Raw genomic sequence first — 18,560 nt, 5'->3', positions numbered from 1 at the left:
ATGTTACAACATTGAGCAATAAAGTATAGGCTCTATAATCTGTTCTGTCAAATGAGATTAGATGTGGGTTTTTTTGAAATTTATAAATTATGAGACAGAGACTTAAGCAATTGTTAATAATTGACACCTTTAATCATTGCTGCAGTCTTTCGTTCTGAAGTATTACAATACAAGCTTATGCTACCATTTCTTTTTGTTTGTTTGTTTTTGCAATTTCTATTGCAATTGCAGGAATATAGAAGCCACTATAAATTTTGTAATATTACATTTCAGATGGAATACAAGGAAATTGAGCTATCTGACGTTATTTACAAATGCATGTTCTAAATTAGCGGCTCTTTCAAGAGCTAAATACCTATGTATGCATTATATTATTTAAGCTTTTCTTCTGTAATTGACAGGTTCCCTTAGTATTTGATTCGGGACAGCAGTGTTCAGCACCTGCTGGGCAGCTCTGGGTAGAACTGCTTCGTTTCTATGCCTTGGAGTTCAATATGGCTGATTTGGTTATTAGCATACGACTCAAAGAAACAGTGTCTCGTGAATTAAAGGACTGGCCTAAAAAGCGCATTGCTGTGGAAGGTATGTTATCAAACTGTATCAGTAGACTTTATAGAACTGTTACCTTTAATTTTGCAGTGTACTTTCTTGGCTATTGACATCATGCGCAGTAACTTAGAATTCTTTAGCACCAAACAGTGATTCCCAATAATACAGTACAACATGTTTTGGTATAATCAGTTTAGTATTTCGTTTGGCTATTTTTTCAGTATTACCAAAAGTAGTGTAAGTGGATTTAAAAAAAAAAAAGGAGCGGGGGATAATGGGGAGAGGGAGTCTTCAGCACAATTCATAGACTTTATGTGCCTACACAAATTTTTAAAGTAATTAACAGTAGTAGGGTTATTTTTTTAAGGATGTAAGTTATAATTTTTAAAAAAATAGGTTAACTTCTACACTGCTGGTTCACTGTTTCTTTCTGCTAGACCCATATTCAGTCAAGAGGAATGTAGCAAGAACTTTGAACAGCCAGCTAATGTATGAGTATATTCTTCACTGCCTGAGAGCAACTTACAAGTATTTTGCCTTGCCTCACAAGAAAGATGTAAAATTGAGCAAAAAGTCCTCTCCAAATGCCAATGAGGAGAAATCCCAAAATCTGGACCATGGAAATGATGCCATAAAGCATGAAAATTCTGACTTGCAAACCTTGGATGATAGAATGAACACAGCAGTAGTGGAAGATTATGTAATTGAAACCACAGATATTCCCCAGGCGCATAGAACTGATTCTTCAAAGGTGTGTGATGGCTCAGAAAGCTTGACAGAAGAAGAATTAGCTGATGATATAAGTCATTTGGGAATTGCCCATGAAGATTCAGACTGCATAGTTGAGGAAGTTATTTCTGGAGATAATGAGGGGTTTAAGCCAAGTTGTGAGGAGACAGAGAGTGGAAATGAGGAAGAGGAGGAGGAAGAAGAACAAGGAAGAAGATGGAATATCTTGACTACTGAGCAGGGAATAGATGAAGACAGCGATAGTGGAGATATTCCTGTTACAGTGATTGAGCATGATATAGAGACATGCTGTAATTCAGACTTGGAAGGTTTTCAAAACACAGCACTTACAGAGAGTGATGAGTTCGGCTTAGAGTGCAGTGGTATAATTGATGACAAGATTGATGTTGATGAGGAGAGCACTGAAGGTACTGATGAACTGGATGAATCCCCACAAAAATTCATGTGTTCAACACAAAGTCAATTATCTGAGATGATTAACACTGATGATGAGGAGGAAGAGGAGGAAGAATCAAGTCTTCTAAGCCAAGCAGTGTGTGGTGGCATCATGAGAGCTGAAGGTGAACTAGATAACACATTTCCTGGATCTGGAGATGAGGATGCACTGTCAGAGGAAGATGATGATTTGTCCATCACCAATAAATATGAAGACAAACATTTCAAAGAAAATGTGGATGGATCTCTGAGAATCAATTTGAGTCAAGAGAATCTTACTGAAAAGGGAAGTCTTTTTGAAGAGAACACAGGAATAGAACAGTGTTTAGAATCCGAACTCTTTTATAAATTTAGTAAAACAGCTTTTACAAAGGGCAAGGTAAGCAAGCTTTAACAGAACATAAGCATATTGCTTGTGTTCTATTATCAGATATATGAAAGTACTGCGCGAATTCATTGAAGGGTTATACTTTTTAAAACCAATCTTGCTTTCTGTTCATGCAGTCTCCTACAGTAGTGTGTAGCTTGTGCAAACGGGAAGGTCACTTAAAGAGGGATTGTCCAGAAGACTTCAAGAAAATTGAGCTAGACCCACTGCCACCGCTGACACCCAAATTTTCAATTATTCTAGATCAAGTTTGTGTCCAATGTTATCGTAAGTTTTTTCCTTTGCATATTGTGGGGAAGAAAAGAATTGTAAAAACCAATGTAATAACCACAGACTAATGTTGTTATTATGGAGACCAGTTTATTTGCCACACTGCATCCAACTCTTACGGATGTACTTCCTAAGATTTGTAAGGCTACAATAGGACTGTATCCAGAGTTTGTATCTGGAGAAATACAAAATACTTCCACACACTGTCTGATTACTCAGGCATCTTAATATAAATCTAAGAGATTAGTTTGGGGTGGAATCTTTTGACTGATGCTTCCAAATAAACCATTCGAGTAATGGTTCTTAGCAAGCAAAGACTTCAGTGTTCCAGAAGTCTTCAATGGTCTTCTTCAATGGTGTAGAAGTATACTGTTTTATAACACTTCTCCACTTTTATTCTTTTCAGAGTGACCCAACTTTCCTCCTTTCTCTCTCACCATTTCTGACCTGACAAAATGCATTATTTGTCTAATTAATGTTTTTCTTTGAACAGGTATTTCTCTTCCTCTTCATCCTCGCTTTTTCCTTCACATTTGAATCTTCTCTTGCTTTTCTCTCCTCCCTGCTGTGTACCCCTCACTTTTTCATTTGAATCTTTGCCATTGACTCTTTCTACAGATCAGTTTACCTTAATTGTTTTTTGTTTGTTTGTTTTTAAGAGGATTTTGCACCAAATACTGTAGAGGATCAGGCTCGGGAATATATACGACAAAACTTGGAAAACTTCATTAGAATGGAATTCCCAGGTAATTAGGTAGTTCAAGCTTTATATTCATACTTTGGTGAGTTCATACTTGAGTGTTTTCCAAGAAAACCTATCGTACCATCATAATAAACATTTTAGTATTGAACATCTATATTGCTGCTTAGCAGTACTATATATCATTACATTAATTTCTGTTATTTTCCATTACAATAGCCATTAGCTAGTGCAGCTTAGTATCTCAGTGTTGTCTATCATGCCCTGGACTCCCTTCCTGTTAACACGAATTTTATTTCTTTGAACAAACAAGACAGGCTCGAACTACGTCAGTTGTTCTTTATTTTTTATTAAAGAAAAACAAGGCCACACAGGTTTTGTTTTAAGCCTTCTTGGACTGAGTCATAAATACAACAGTAGTAAGGAACAATGGCAAGCTAAGGAGAAAACCAAAGTAATAGTAGAACAGTTTTATGATAGGTGGTTTAGCTGCATTCATTTACTAGGCTTCTTATTTATACAAAACAACAGTAAGCTTTTTATAGTCTTTAAGAACCCTCTTAGGATTCCTAATCCCAAGGCTAAAAAACAATATTTTAGTTTATGAATGTATTTCTGTTTGTTTCAGCACTTCTCTTTGATTTTATATTTTTTTTATATTTTGATTACTAAGACATGGAAATGATGGTAATACCTCAAAGACTGCGTATATCTATCTATCTATATGCACATGCATACATATATATATTAGTCTGTGTGTGCGTATAAATATATTTAAAAATTATGTACAGGGCCAAGAGAGTCTGATCGATATTGTCCCTACCAAAAGTTATTGATTTTGAAATATTTTAAAATTCTGACCTGTCTTCAGACCATAGTTGCTTGAAACTATTATTTTGTTTCTGGATTTTTTTATTTAGCACCTGGAATTCCGTTCATAGTCTTTAAAAATTCAGACTTTTTTTTTTTTTTTTTTTGCTGGAGCCTAGGATGTTGACAGACGGGTCCCTTAGTATGAAGTTTTCTTACAGAGAGCAATCTTGCATATTTTAGTAAGATTTCAGCCTATGCCTGCATGCTGATCATATAGCTACAGGACCATCTAATTTGTTTCTGAATCTGTCAGACTTCTCTTTTGAACCAGTAAAAGCCGATATTTTTTTCCAGGTTGATAGGAAATAAATTTTGAAGTGCCATAGAAAAACAGTGTATTAAAACGTATTAAAAAGCATACAGTGGTTTGAAGGCTATGTATAGTTTGAGATTCTGTGTCAACGTGATTATAATCCATCATATCTTTTACAGGAACAAAGCTGAATTTGTTTGGTTCCTCAAAAAATGGCTTTGGTTTCAAACAAAGTGACCTTGATATCTGTATGACAATGGATGGGCTGGAAACAGCTGAGGTAGCTTGACAAGATTTTGTTGTCGTTTTTCTAATAAATGCACGACTTTGTTTATATTGTACATATATTGTGGCAAATTTATCGTTTTGTGAAAGTTTTTCAGATTAGAATAGAACACTAGTAGGTGGCACAAAAGTAGATGATTTTATTTTTTTGGTATTGGTCTAGGCATGAGTTCAAGAACTTCTCTTGGTAGTCAGTTTTCTTCTGAATTATGCACTAGCAAAACTTTGCTGTGCAAATAACACGCTTAGTAGCATGAACAACTAGAAATGGAAGACAATGGAAAGGGACATAAATCTCCTTTCATGCCTAATAAAAACTTCAAAAAAGCCTGTGTTGGGATACTGTCTAGTGTTGAGATACGAAACTCAATTATCGTTTAAGCTCATTTAAACTTAAGCAACTTGATTCTTAAGCAGCTTTAAGCTTAAATGGCAAGTAATAAAAGGCTCATCTGAAATACTTGTAGCAGATATTTCAGTTTTGACTTTCTCTTTTTTAATGTCTTAGGGACTTGATTGCATCAGAATCATTGAAGATTTAGCAAAAGTTCTCAAGAAACAGTCAGGTAACTCTTGAATATTAAAATAAGCGGTTCTGTTTGTGACTTCAATTGATGTGATAAAGTCCTGCAGCACTGTAGATGGAAAATCATTAATGTAAAACTATACTGATGAAGTTAGTGTTAGAGTAAGAGTATATATTGTAGATATTTGGATTTATTTGCACATGCAGGTTTTAAGATAACGGTGTTTTAAAACTGCATCTGAATTGGACAGATGTTAGATTCATAACTTAAATGCATAAGAACAAACCTTAAGTTTGAGACTTCAGGCTAGCAGTTATGTTGTGTGTTCAGTGCCTAACAAGGTAATGGTAAAAGGTAGTCTAATACAAGCTTACACAAGATATTCTGCTCAATCTACAAGAAAATACTATTTTGTTTTGCTTGTCTTGATTTATCTTAAACTACTTTAATATAAGTGGAGTAAACTGTAACTCTGATCTCTTAAGTTTATTTTTGTTACATTTAGACTGATCTTTGTTTTATTGGGGGGGCATACATATATTTGAATATAGTGTATTTAGTATATTCATAGTGTTTAACAAATGCCTAAAGTCAGTGTTAAAATATAAGTAATACAAATTTTGGTATCAACTAAGATTTGATTTTGTAGCATTCTTACTATAGTTGGGCTTAGTTGTAAAGCATTCCATACTGTTATGACTGTATTGCAGCCATGTAATAATTAAACATTTTCTCCTAGGTCTCAGAAATGTCTTGCCAATAACAACAGCTAAAGTCCCAATTGTCAAATTTTTCCATGTCAGAAGTGGTCTTGAAGTAGACATCAGTTTATATAACACTCTGGTAAGGTGGTCTGCTTTTTAACAGAAAAATGTGGGGCTGCTTCTTGACGATGGAATGATAGCTTTGTTGAGGTTCAATAGTCAACTGTTTCCAGTTACCTATTTCTGTTTTAGAGTGCCAAGCCAAGGGATTTTTTTGTTTTGTTTTGTTTTAACTGAGTGCAGTCAATTGCACAACTGAGACTTTAGAGTTGTGACATCTATAAGCCAATATATTAGTTACTTGGTAAGAATAAGCAGTAGAGTTTTAGGTGTTTAATTCTTTCCGTAAATCAGAAAGACAAATTAATACAACTTCAGCTTTCCCATCCCTCGCTTCCCATCGCAGCTCTTGCCTAACCTTTAAGACCTGGGACAGTGATTTAGAATCCAGCTTCAGAAAAAAAGACCTTGGCTGAATATTTTAAACAAGTCTTGTTTATTTCAATATCTCTGTACTTCAGTAGCCGGTTCCTTGCAGCATCAAAGGAAAGTAAGTTTTAGAGTGAAACATTAAACTTTATGAAGCTTCTGTTTGAGCCCAAGGGCAGTCTTGAGGAGGATACCTCAACCAATAAGTAAGTCTGAAAGTCTGTTCTTGAAGTTACACGTCCAGATGGGTCAGTTGATCGCTCTCACATTCTGAAATGAAATCTTTTAGTTCATGATCTTACTTTTTACCAAATAGTTGGAAAATGGAGCAGTAGATGAATTCTTTCCTTTCTGTAATACTGTTCTGTGAATGCTGCTTTATACCACTTCTGAGCAGATGAAGGTTGTTTGTCAGCTTTTTAACAGAGCAGGTGATAACCTCATTGTCGTATGCTTCCTTTCTCCATATATACTTTACTACACAGGGCTTCATCTGTGTTTGTTGAACACACTACTCTGTAGACTTTTTGTGGACAAACTGATTATTTTTAAATAAATTAGAATGGAAGAAGTATGCATATACACGTGAACTCAGTCTGCAGTGCTCTGAATCGTTCATTGACTTTTACTCTCTTGACTTAAAAAATTTTTTTGTGTTCTCAGCTTATTCCCTCATTTCTTCAGAGCTTCTGTATTTTGTACATGACTTTATTATTTTCATAGGCCTTGCATAATACAAGACTCCTGTCATCATATTCAGCCATTGATCCTAGAGTAAAATTTTTGTGTTACACAATGAAAGTCTTCACAAAGGTGAGTTTTTCTGACATTCTAGAAGCAGTAATGCCTGCAGCAAGAGATAACAACCACAAAAGATGTAATTTGTTTCTTTTTCTAGATGTGTGACATAGGAGATGCATCTCGAGGTAGCCTTTCTTCTTACGCATATACTCTTATGGTGCTTTATTTTCTTCAACAGAGAAATCCACCAGTCATCCCTGTTCTTCAAGAGGTACAGTGTATCAAAAGAAATGAGTATCTGTACACAGTATTGACCAGAAGAACGTCAGTGCTGAATCTTAAGGGCTCTTCTAATGAGTTTAATACTATCTTTTCAGATCTACGAAGAACCAAAAAAGCCTGAAATTTTAGTTGATGGTTGGAACGTTTATTTCTTTGATAAGATAGAAGAGTTGGTGAGTAAATCAGAAAGGTGAATTTGAAATGGTGCTACCTGTAGCTCTGCAAATGAAAAAGAATTCAATTTAAGAAACATTATCCTCAAATATGGTGGTTGAATAAAGAAATGTAACTGGAGTAGCTATTCCTTTGAAAATCCCAATGTGAAGCTTTAGGAATATGGTCGATTGTATTCCACTCAGTAATGCAAGCGTCTGTACAACAACAGCAACCCCCCCCCCCCCCCCCCCCCAAAAAAAAAAACCTGCATATTCTGAAAAATAGACTTAAAAGAAATTACTTCAAGGTGTTAATCATGATTAGTTGCTGGATGTGCTGTATTACTGGGTAGAGAATTCCTTCAAGTATAAGCTACATATTTGGCAATAGTTGGTTAAATCTGTTGAATAGTTTTGTATTAAGTGAGCGCTTAAAGTGAATTAATACTTCTTTTGGAAAACTGGCAAAATCTAATGTTAGAAATATTATTAATTCTACACTTTAATTGTTAATGTTTAAAAAACACACCACTTTAAAATCAATATTTGTCTATTAATACCAATTGTGAAGGGAAGGGAAGTATTCTGGAGTAACTGAATCATGTTTCTTTATAGAATAAAGCTTGCATTGTTGGAGTTTCCAATTTACAATGTTATTCTGCCTAATGTAAGTATTGAAAATATTTCTGTCATTTTCAGCCAGATGTTTGGCCTGACTTTGGCAAAAACACTGAATCTGTTGGGCAGCTTTGGCTGGGACTTCTCCGTTTTTACACAGAAGAATTTGATTTTAAAGAGCATGTCATCTGCATTAGGAGAAAGAATCTGCTTACAACTTTCAAGAAGCAGTGGACCTCCAAATACATTGTAATTGAAGGTAAAAGCACATAATGTACACATGTAGAATTGCTTTCATGTCCACATAAAAAAAAATGATCTTTCCACATGGTTTGCTTATTTTTCTGTTACTAGATTGCAAGTTGCTATTTCTTCATGTTTTAAAGTCTTTGTATAAGAATTCCCATTGAGTTTCAGTATTGCTAAAAAGCTCTTTTTTTTTCTATCTGCAAAGAAGCTACAAAACAGACTTCATGCCTGGAGATTTTCTCACTAGTTTTTGCAGAGTCCATATTTGAATGACAGATTTAATGCTATGTATGTATTACACTGCTAATACCAAGGTCTCGATCAAGAAAATAAAGTGATACATTTCAGAAGTGTTCCCTAAGCCATTTTCTGGCCCATATGACTTTCATGATAAGAACTTCTGTCTTACCCCCACATACAACTTATTCTTTCATAGTATTGTAGAATATCCCAAGTTGGAAGAGACCCACAAGGATCAAGTCAAATTCATGGCTCCATATATGACCACCCCAAAATCAAACCATATGTCTGACAGTATCCAAATGCTTCTTGAACTTTGGCAGGCTCAGTGCCATGACTACTTTACTGGGGAGCCTGTCCCAGTGCCCCACCACCCTCTGGGTGCAGAACCTTTCCCTAGCACCCAGCCTGACCCTCCCCTGTCCCAGCTCCATGCCGTTCCCTCGGGTCCTGTCGCTGTCCCCAGAGAGCAGAGCTCAGCGCCTGCCCCTCCGCTCCCCTCGTGAGGGAGCTGCAGGCCGCCATGAGGCCTCCCCTCGGCCTGCTCTGCTCTGGGCTGAGCAAACCAAGGGACCTCAGCTGATCCTCATATGTCATTTCCTCTAGGTCCTTCACCATCTTTGTTGCCCTCCTTCGGACACTCTCTGTTTTATGCCCTCTTGTATTGTGCACCCAAAACTGGGTGCGTTACTTAAGGTGAGGCTGCACCAGTACAGAGCAGAGCAGGACAATCACTTTCTTTGACTGTCTAGCTATACTGTGCTTAATGCACTCCAGGATGCTTAAGTCACTTTAGAGATGGACTGCTGTGATCCTGTGTCCATGAACTTTTTCTTTAAGTTTGAAAACATTTTAATTTCAGTGTATTAATTGAGCATTGGGAAATAGCTGCCTTGGCTTATCCATGTGCGTATACATATATTGCTGATCTTGCCCTGGATTTCAATAATGTCTATAATGCTTTCTATACAGACCCCTTTGATTTGAACCACAACCTTGGAGCTGGATTATCAAGAAAAAGTGAGTTTCCTGTTGACAAATTTGTGTACAATGTGACGATCTTGTCTTAAATCTTATTTTACTGGCTTGCTTGGTGTTTTCATAATGTTTTCTCTTTTTTGTTTCCCTAGTGACAAATTTTATAATGAAGGCTTTTATCAATGGCAGAAGGGTATTTGGTACTCCTGTAAAAATATTTCCTAAAGAATATCCATCAAAAATGGTAAGCTGCTTCTAAGAGAAGTATGCACATGCTCTTGGATGTATAAATTATCATTTCTGGGAACATGGTTACAGTCTCCTTATTTTCTCTTCTAAATTTCTACAGTTCTCTAATAAATCATTAAGCATTATAATAAATCATAATAACAAAACATTAATAATAATATTAATAAATATTTATTATAAATATAATAAATCATTAGGCATAATAATGCATTTAAAAGCATTATTATATACTGCTTTCATGTTGTATAAAATGTGGATGCATGCAGAATACTAATAAACTGAGATATTCATTGTGCAGATTTTTCAACATTTTATTCTCCATCAAAAACAGCTTACCATTCTTTAAGACTGCGTTTTTAAAAAGAACTTGCAGACTTGGTAGTTGGCAGGCTGCTTGTGAAGAAGAGGCAGCAGTGGACAGTTAATCTCATCAGGTTTTTCAGGAGTTCAGCTGCACACTTTATACTTTTTATACTTTTTGTACTTTTTATCCGTATGGTTTATACTTTTCCATAACTCCTACTGTAGTTCAACATTTGCTTATCTGTTTTGATTGCCAAGTGTATGGATTTGCAATTTAAATGCATCTTTTTTTCTTTTTTTTTTTTTTTTTTCAGGAGTACTTCTTTGATCCAGAAGTACTCACAGAAGGAGAATTGGCACCAAATGACAGATGCTGCAGAATTTGTGGTAAAATTGGCCACTTCATGAAAGATTGTCCCTTGAGAAGAAAGTGAGTATAGTTCTGGGATCTGTGTGTAACACTTCCTTAGGTTTGTTTAGAAGGAAGATTGGAATAGGAATGCTAAAGCTGCACGAATGCAGATATATTCTATACAGCATTAGAGCAAAAGTCAACGCATCTGTGAGTCCTCTGTCCAGACACTTCAAATAGGATGTGCTGTTTATGGAAGGCACGCTAGTTGGCTGTCTTCTGGAATCTCTTCTCTTACATTCCACCATCATCTCCAGTTGCTGAATAAGAGATGATAGAGCATGCACCTGCTCTGGTAGTACTCATTTGTGGACTGGAGTTGTTTACAATTTTATCTTTTTAAGTGTTTTTTCTGAACCTGATTCTCCTGTTTACCTTCTTTGCTAACCAGTTCCAGAAGTATGCTAAATGCTGTGTAAACTAGTACTACCTTCTTTTACCTCTTTTAAACCAAACTGATTTTAGTTTCATGAACATTTCATAGGCATAGCATTGTAGGGTTTAGTCAGTAATGATACTGCCTTCATGGGTTTGTAAGCCATGATTGTGCTTCTTTCCTTCTAGCTTCCTTCCAAGTTTGTGCCTTGGCCTTTTTTAATATTTCCTCTTTAGACAGTTGCTCCTTTCATTTTAGCTGCCTTTCTCTGTGCCTTCTCTAACTCCACTACTTCCTTCTTAAAGGATTGAGACCAGATCAACATGCAGTACTCAGGTGTTGGTACACCATGGTTTTACTTAGTTTAAAAAAAAAAAAAAAAAAAAAAAAAAAATCCCTTCTCCCTTGTTCTTGGTGTTTCATCTGATGATAAACATTAACCTTTTTGGCCAGTACTGTTTGTCAGCTAGTTGATTTTTTTTTGAGATTTCTTTAAAATTTTTCCAAGATGTCTTTTCTTAGTTCTAATTGCCAGTTCCAAGTTCAACATTGTATGGACATGATTTAGAGTATTTTTACCAGGATGCATTATTCACAGTTTTATCTATGTTGACACTTGTCTGCCATCATTTTGAGTCATTCAGTTTTTTTAGTTTCTTCCAGTTGCTTGCCATTAGTGCTGCATCTGTGTGAACAAATGAGCTTATTGTAATCTTCAGACTCAGAAGTTTCACTGATTGCTCTTTCTCCAGGTCATAGATAAAAAGTTAAAGAAACCCAGTAACGATGCCTGGGTCCTCACTAATAGGTGACACTTTAAGTCACTTTGAACATTAGAATCTTCTCCCAGATTTTTAGAGATACTGTGAATGTACACAGTTTGGGAAGGAAGGAAGCTAGATTTCTGATAAAATTGTACAAGTAAGAAAATTAATTGATACCCTATTTTTATCTGTTAGCATTTTGCTTGGTGTTTCTTTTCTTCCACTGTCTTTAAAGCTGCAGCACACAGATCTTCCTACAGAAATTTTTATGTTTTTGAGATATAATTATTAGCTTTTCACCTGTACTGTAATCTAATCGCAAAGTTAAATCATTAAATGTATTTTATATCGGTATAGGACTGTTTGTTAGGAGAGTCAAAGGAGTTAACTTTATTTGACCGTCTGAGGAAATACATTAAATACATTTATTGTTCATATGCAATGCTTGTGGTTTTTTTCCTCCATGTATGTATATAAGGTGTATGAACTCTGTAGCCTTTTCCCCTTGCAGAGTAAGGCGGCGACGTGATTATGAAGATAGCAAAAACCAGAGGTACCCAGAAAACAAAGAGAAAAAAAGCAAAGAGGACAAAGAAACCCAGAATAAAACAACAGAAAAAGAGAGCTCAGTGAAAGAGGGAAAGTTGCATCCATTTACACCTCCGAAGAGCAAACCAACAAGGGGAATAGTGGAAACTGGAAGAGAAAAGAGTCCCAGGCAATCAGCAGAGAAGTGGAAGCGTCTGGAAGACAGAGAGTTAAGAGAAAAACGTTGTTTCATCTGTGGAAGAGAAGGTCATATCAAAAAGGAGTGCCCACAGTATAAAGCACCTACAGGTATGAAGCTGATCAACCTGAGTAGCTTAAGCACAACTTACTGTTTGGGAATTTTTAACAGTGTTGACTAATGGATAAAGGTTTTTGCTTTGAATGGCGTCACATTAATGCTGTCTCATGTTTTAAAAATGTAGTCACACTTGGTCAGTTTTCCCTTCCTCACTTACATTTCAAAACTCTGCCGTATCCTGAGATGTGACATGGTTTCTCTTAGCAGGTAAGATGGAAGTAGAAGAAAGAGTAGAGTGTATGTTGAAATTGCTTTCATTGTCCTCTCTACATAAGAGTTTGCTAACATTTCAAATTACAGCTTCTATTTTGGTGCACTGAAATAGCAGTAAAAGCTAGGCTATAGCTCCTCCCATCATCTTCCCATACACAAAATATTTAGTGACCATAAGGTCACTAAATAAAATAAATTGCTTAGATAAAATACTGTGAATGAAATAAAATAAAGAATGTGCCTCCTTAATCTGTCTTTTTTCCTGGAGTCAAATTGTAACTTTGAGTTAAAAAAAAACAAAATTACAAAAGGGCCCCACACGTAGATCTTTACAGACAGACTTGAACAGAACAGTGAACTGCTAAGCAGTATCTAAGTCATCCTTCACATTAGACAGATCTCTTATCATCTGTGTTGAAATGAAAATCACTCTGTAATAAAAATGAAACTTTTTAAGATGATGAATGGTACTTTCAGCTAGCTTCCAAAGGAACACAGTATTACAGTTTTCCGTTAAGTAAACCTAAGAGCGTTTAAATTCATACTATAGAAAAAATGCTCTACAGATTGCTCAGTCCTTGACATTTTAAAGTAAAAAATAGGAATCTGTTGCATAAACATCATTTCAAACCAGCTTTTCTCTATTAGCAAAAACGTTCCTTTTAGCTTAGATAAGGAGACTCTTCTTAATCAGATGTATGTAGCAGAAGAGGGCATAAGGGTGTACTAGCAAAATACTGGAAGTGGGAGGAAAATGGTTGCAAATATATTCAGAACTTTCAGGGTATTTGGAAGTATTCTTCATTTGATAAACCACTAGAAGTATTAGGTGGACGAAAAAGATGTTTATAAAGTAAGACCGTCCAGCTTCTGATGTTTTGAAGGTGCATGTCAAGTTTAAACTTAATTTTTGAGTTTCTTTGTCTTTGAGCATTTCTTGCTACCATTTCATTTGCCATCATGCTGAGTTTTGCTGTGGTGAAAATGAGTATGTCTGACTGTTTTGTAGTCACTGATGGGAATGATGGGTATTTTGGGAATTATTATATTTGAATTTGAAGAGAGGGAGAATTGATCTAGGTTGGGCTTTTGTTTTTTGCTTGCTTAATGCCTGAAGTGTTCTCTGTAGTTGAGTAGAAGACTAAGAAGGAGTGGACCCAGGAGATCTGATTTTTGTTCCTTGCTGTGCTACAAACATTCTATGGGACTTTGGACAATTCTCTTAACCCCGTGTCTTCATTTGTTCTCTGAAGATCCCAGTCTTTCTCTGTAGATTTTGGAGAAGATTCCTTAGATGTTTATCTATAGATGCATCTCACTTCATTGTGCCCACTTTCCATATTATGAAATGGAGGAAAATAGCAATGTCATGTGTTTTCTGTGCTATGAAAGTAGATGCAAGTATCTTTGTATTTTTTTTTTATGTTATGAAACCTGAGATGGAAACTAGTTTCAAATTAGTAAATCATGGTTGTATTATGACCTTTTCAGGAGGATCAAAGCTGGAAGTGTTGTGTGGATCCCCTTCTTTACCAACTGTTGCCAAACATGGTGGTCGATTAAATCAGGTAAACACTATATGTTCATTTTCCTGGATCTTTTTATCTTTGAATATTCTGAAGCCCATGCAAAGTAACTAAAAATAGCTTTACTTAAGCTTTCAAGGAGAACCTTTGGGGGCGGGGGGTTATTGTTATAATTCAGTTTTGTTCGTTCATCAATACGTATGTGTTATTTATAGGGAATGCTTATACATGAAGAAAAAAAGAAACAAAAAGGAAAAGTATTTTTGAGTCCCCAGTCAGGTTTGTATGTCTTAATTTCAGTTCAGAACTTCTGTGTAAAAGCATGCATTTTTAACTTGCTTTCTCCATCAGTCCTAACGGGAACTCTGCCCAATTTGCTGAACACAGCAGTAGTCTGGACAGGTTGCTAGATAATTCTTAAGTGAAAACAGTTTTTTTTTTTTTCAAGCTGGAAATGTGCATTTTTTTTCAGTTGTGTTTTGGGAGCAGAACATGTAAGGCATGTTAATTCTGTCAGCCATTTGTTCTTTATTTAACTCTGATAGATTTATTTTGCAGAAGGATATGGTGTTTTTATCAATCTTTCTCTTCTCTCCCTCTGTTTTGGCATACATGGGGTTCTGTGTTTCTCTTCAGGGACGACATGTGGAACACTTTCTTGTGAGGCTTCCTCAGAGTAATCGTCTAGAATTCCATATGATCAGCTAACTTAGGAGAGACTATGAAAGCACATCCTTTGTCTGAGCTGCCAAAATGCAAGAAAGTTAAAATTACACTTACAAGTAGCAGTCAGATGATGACATAAAGGCCTTTATGTACTCTCTCTGGATCAGAGATGTTTTGTGCATTGTGTTAGATGCATGGTTGCCGCTGCAGCTTCCTTACAGTAATTTCACACACTTAACGTATTAACTGGTACAATGAAGATTTTAAAAGCAACTGCTTTTTTTTTTTTTTTAATTTGAGTTTTGAATGCAACTGCAAACCATTTAGCAGCTTGTTTGTTTTTTTTTTTCCAGGAAATATATATAAGTCTCTTCTGGGGCACCTGAAGGGGGATTTGAGTAGTATTCACAAACTTCTGAAGACTAAACTGCTATTAAGTACCTCATTAGAGTCTCAGTTTTTTGTGGGGTGGGGATAGTACTTCCTGTTTGCATTGCAAGACTCTTTCAAATCTAAGTTTGGGGATTTAAACCACAAAGCAGTTTGTCATTAGGTGTTTAGTTGGAAAAAAAAAAATAGTCTTACTTGTTTCTATTTTAGTATTTCCTACTGTTCTCCAGCAGCTGATGTTACAAAGTTGATCTGTGTGATTTCATTGTAGTTTGACTTAACGGTATTTTCCTCCTGTCTGGTTGTTTCATTTGCTTTATGTCTGTTTGTGTTTTTTTTTTAATATTATTTGAAACCTTTAAACCTTTAAAGTGTGATGCTTTTTTTTCCCCCCCAATCTCAGGCAGCCTTTCCAATAAATATATGACTCAGGGAAAAGCCTCACAGAAGAGGACCCAACAAGAATCATGAGGGATATGAAGCACTGTTAAATTGCAATACAGGCCCTTCATTCACTTAAAAACTTACTTTGGCTAAAGCATCTGGATTCACAGGACAGCAGCATAAACAATCTTCAACTTAAAATACCCATATTTCTTTAAATTTAATACAAATTGCTAGTAAAAGAAACTGGATTTTAATATGGTCTCATACCATGGACCCCTGCTCTTAAATAGGTTGTTTTTAAGCATTTTAATAGAAAGCCACCACATTTTGTATTTGTTCACTAGGTAAATCATATAGATAAGGGCAGGTACTAAAAATGGACCAAGGTTTTGTCATTCAGCCTGACCATTTTAAAATGCACTAAAATTGTGTGCAAGCCAAATATGTATTTTCTTCAAAAACTGATTTTTGAAAGAGCAAATATTTATAAATGTTGTTTACTGAATCCTTGTGTAAAATTGTATGAAATGTTTGTAGACTGCTACAGCTGTGTTTGCAAACAGGTTTTTGTGGTGTTTTCTTTTCCCCCATGTACAGAACTGAAAACATGGACACTAGGAAACGTATGTAAAAGTCTCTGCAAATAAGCAGTGCCATTAAGGTTTTTGTTTTGTTTTTTTTTCCCCTTCTGTGATTCTATGGGAATTCATTTGCTGCTGTGCTTGTGTACAAGAGGGGAAAAAGAAGAAAAAAAAAAAAAAAAAGGACTATGAAACAGGTCAGTCCTGTTTGATGCTGCTAAGAATCTTTTTCATGACCTTGGGGATACAGACATAACTGCTTTATGTAACAGAGAAATGATATATGGCAACTGGGGAAAACACATCCATTTTCATAAAATGTGAATGGAATCCTTGGACCAGCCAAGAATTTAAGTAGTATTATCAACTTGAGCTTTACTTGAAGTCCTTCCAGAGCTGGTAATGTACTCTCTATCTTGTTCAGGAAAGAATTAGTTATGTCGTAAAATTGAAACCACTGTTATTTATGACTTTTAAATAAATAAAAAAAAAAGAAAAAGAAATTCAGACTTAAGTTTCTATATTTCTTCTTAGGTTGTAGTTTTCAGTATTCCTTTACTTAAATGTAAGATTAATGATTAACTTGTTAGAATAATCTGTTTTTTGAAATGTCATGTTTAAATCTTTTTTCCGTACCTATCTATTTTTAAACTAAAGGTGAAAGCTAGAATTTCTAAAGTGACTTCAAGAAGCTGAGATCCTATTTTGATTTGCATCCATCTGTAACTGGCTATTTATAAACTTCTAGATTGCAACTTTTCAAAAAAAGAATAATTTCCTTGACATATTTTCAATCTTAGCCAGCAACAAACAGTAGGTTTTTTTTTCTGTAACTTCTGTCTTCATATAAAATTAAGCCATTTTTTCCTCTAAAAACATGTTTTTTCTGTACTTTTTCATTCATACCCCAAAAAGTAGAAAGGCTGACATGCCTTCTGTATGGTTTTAGTATTCTGTTGAGACTTCATTTTTTGCTGATGGGAATTACCTGTATAAACCTCCAAGAGACTAAGGCACAATCTCACAAATAGAAGGTATTTTTAAAATGAAATAAATAATATTTATACATACTCACCCTCTTCCCGTTGTGATATTTTGTAATTTAACAGTAAAACTTAAAAAATGTGAGCTTCTAAACTCACATCCAATTGCAAACTGTTCTGTAGATTACCAGCCTTGTCACTTTGAAGCTGCTGCTTCCTTACACAACTACTAAGTCTGTATAGTTACCAATGGCATAGCCCTAGAATAAAACCTCTAAAGTTGGGCTGCACAGTACAGGCATTACACAAATGACTAGTAAATGTCTTTGCCTAAACTATAGTTAAAGAGCACAGTCATAACTTACTAACACAATGATGCATTACAGAGAATAAACACAGATGATGAGGCTGTTGATGATGATGAGCATATCTACTGGATTTGTATGTTGTAAAATTTAGTGAAGGGATTTGTAATTACCTGGACTTCAGTGAAGCATTTGACATTGCCCCTACATGCCATCCTTGTCTCTAAATTGGAGAGACGTGGATTTGGTGGATGGACCCCTCGGTGGGTAAGGAATTGGTTGGGTGGTCTCACTCAGAGTTGTGGTCAATTGCTCAGTGTCCACGTGGAGTTCAGGAACGAGTGGTGTTCCTCAGGGGTCGGTACTGGGACCAGCGCAGTTTAACTTCGCGTCAGTGACATGGACAGTGGGATGGAGTGCACCCTCAGCAAGTTTCCTGATGACACTGAGCTGTGGGTTGCAGTCAACACACTGGAGGGAAGGGATGCCATCCAGAGGGACCTGGACAGGCCTGAGAGGTGCGCCTATGTGAACCTCATGAAGTTCAACAAGGCCAAGTGCAAGGTCCGGTATCTGGGCCGGGGCAGTCCCAAGCACAAATACAGGCTGGGCAGCGAATGGACTGAGACCAGCCCTGCAGTCATGGACCTGGGGGTGTTGGTTGATCAGAAGCTCAACATAAGCCGGCAATGTGCACTTGCAGCCCAGAAAGCCAACTGTATTCTGGGCTGCATCAAAAGCAGCGTGGCCAGCAGGGTGAGGGAAGGGGATTCACCCCCCCCCTACTCTGCTCTTATGAGATCCCGCCTGGAGCACTGTGTTCAGCCCTGGGACCTCCAGCACAAGAAGGACGTGGACCTGTTAGAGCAAGTCCAGAGGAGGGCCACAAGAATGATCAGAGGGCTGGAGCCTTCTCCATAGGGCTTATCCTATGAAGACAGGCTGAGGGAGTTGGGGTTGTTCAGCCTGGAGAAGAGAAGGCTCTGGGGAGACCTTACAGCGGCCTTCCAGTACCTAAAGGGGGCCTACAGGAAAGCTGGGGAGGGACTCTTTGTCAGGCAGTGTAGCGATA

The 18,560-nt window shown here is 36.4% G+C and overlaps 1 protein-coding gene across 3 annotated transcripts in view; it reads left to right on the top strand.

Annotated features, from left to right (window-relative positions):
- The window catches only part of TUT7 (terminal uridylyl transferase 7), a 35,716-nt gene extending 18,560 nt beyond the window's left edge, over positions 1–17,156 (top strand). Inside the window, exons 12-29 of one of the 3 annotated variants that reach the window (XM_035565235.2) lie at positions 402–582; positions 987–2,113; positions 2,239–2,389; positions 3,052–3,138; positions 4,398–4,498; positions 5,012–5,069; positions 5,770–5,873; positions 6,947–7,036; positions 7,122–7,235; positions 7,342–7,419; positions 8,101–8,278; positions 9,481–9,528; positions 9,639–9,730; positions 10,353–10,468; positions 12,102–12,427; positions 14,142–14,218; positions 14,392–14,455; positions 14,813–17,156. In XM_035565235.2, coding sequence (XP_035421128.1) covers positions 402–582; positions 987–2,113; positions 2,239–2,389; positions 3,052–3,138; positions 4,398–4,498; positions 5,012–5,069; positions 5,770–5,873; positions 6,947–7,036; positions 7,122–7,235; positions 7,342–7,419; positions 8,101–8,278; positions 9,481–9,528; positions 9,639–9,730; positions 10,353–10,468; positions 12,102–12,427; positions 14,142–14,218; positions 14,392–14,455; positions 14,813–14,856 — 3,036 coding nt within the window. In that variant the 3' untranslated portion in view covers positions 14,857–17,156. The remainder of the gene's footprint in view (positions 1–401; positions 583–986; positions 2,114–2,238; positions 2,390–3,051; positions 3,139–4,397; positions 4,499–5,011; positions 5,070–5,769; positions 5,874–6,946; positions 7,037–7,121; positions 7,236–7,341; positions 7,420–8,100; positions 8,279–9,480; positions 9,529–9,638; positions 9,731–10,352; positions 10,469–12,101; positions 12,428–14,141; positions 14,219–14,391; positions 14,456–14,812) is intronic. The other 2 variants (XM_035565233.2, XM_035565234.2) reach the window with 2 other exon arrangements.
- The last annotated feature ends 1,404 nt before the right edge of the window (positions 17,157–18,560 follow it).

This window comes from Cygnus atratus, chromosome Z (assembly GCF_013377495.2).
Source record: "Cygnus atratus isolate AKBS03 ecotype Queensland, Australia chromosome Z, CAtr_DNAZoo_HiC_assembly, whole genome shotgun sequence".
NCBI classification, from domain to species: domain Eukaryota; kingdom Metazoa; phylum Chordata; class Aves; order Anseriformes; family Anatidae; genus Cygnus; species Cygnus atratus.
The sequence above is the reverse complement of the archived record's forward strand: the minus strand, read 5'-3'. Positions and strand labels throughout refer to the sequence as shown.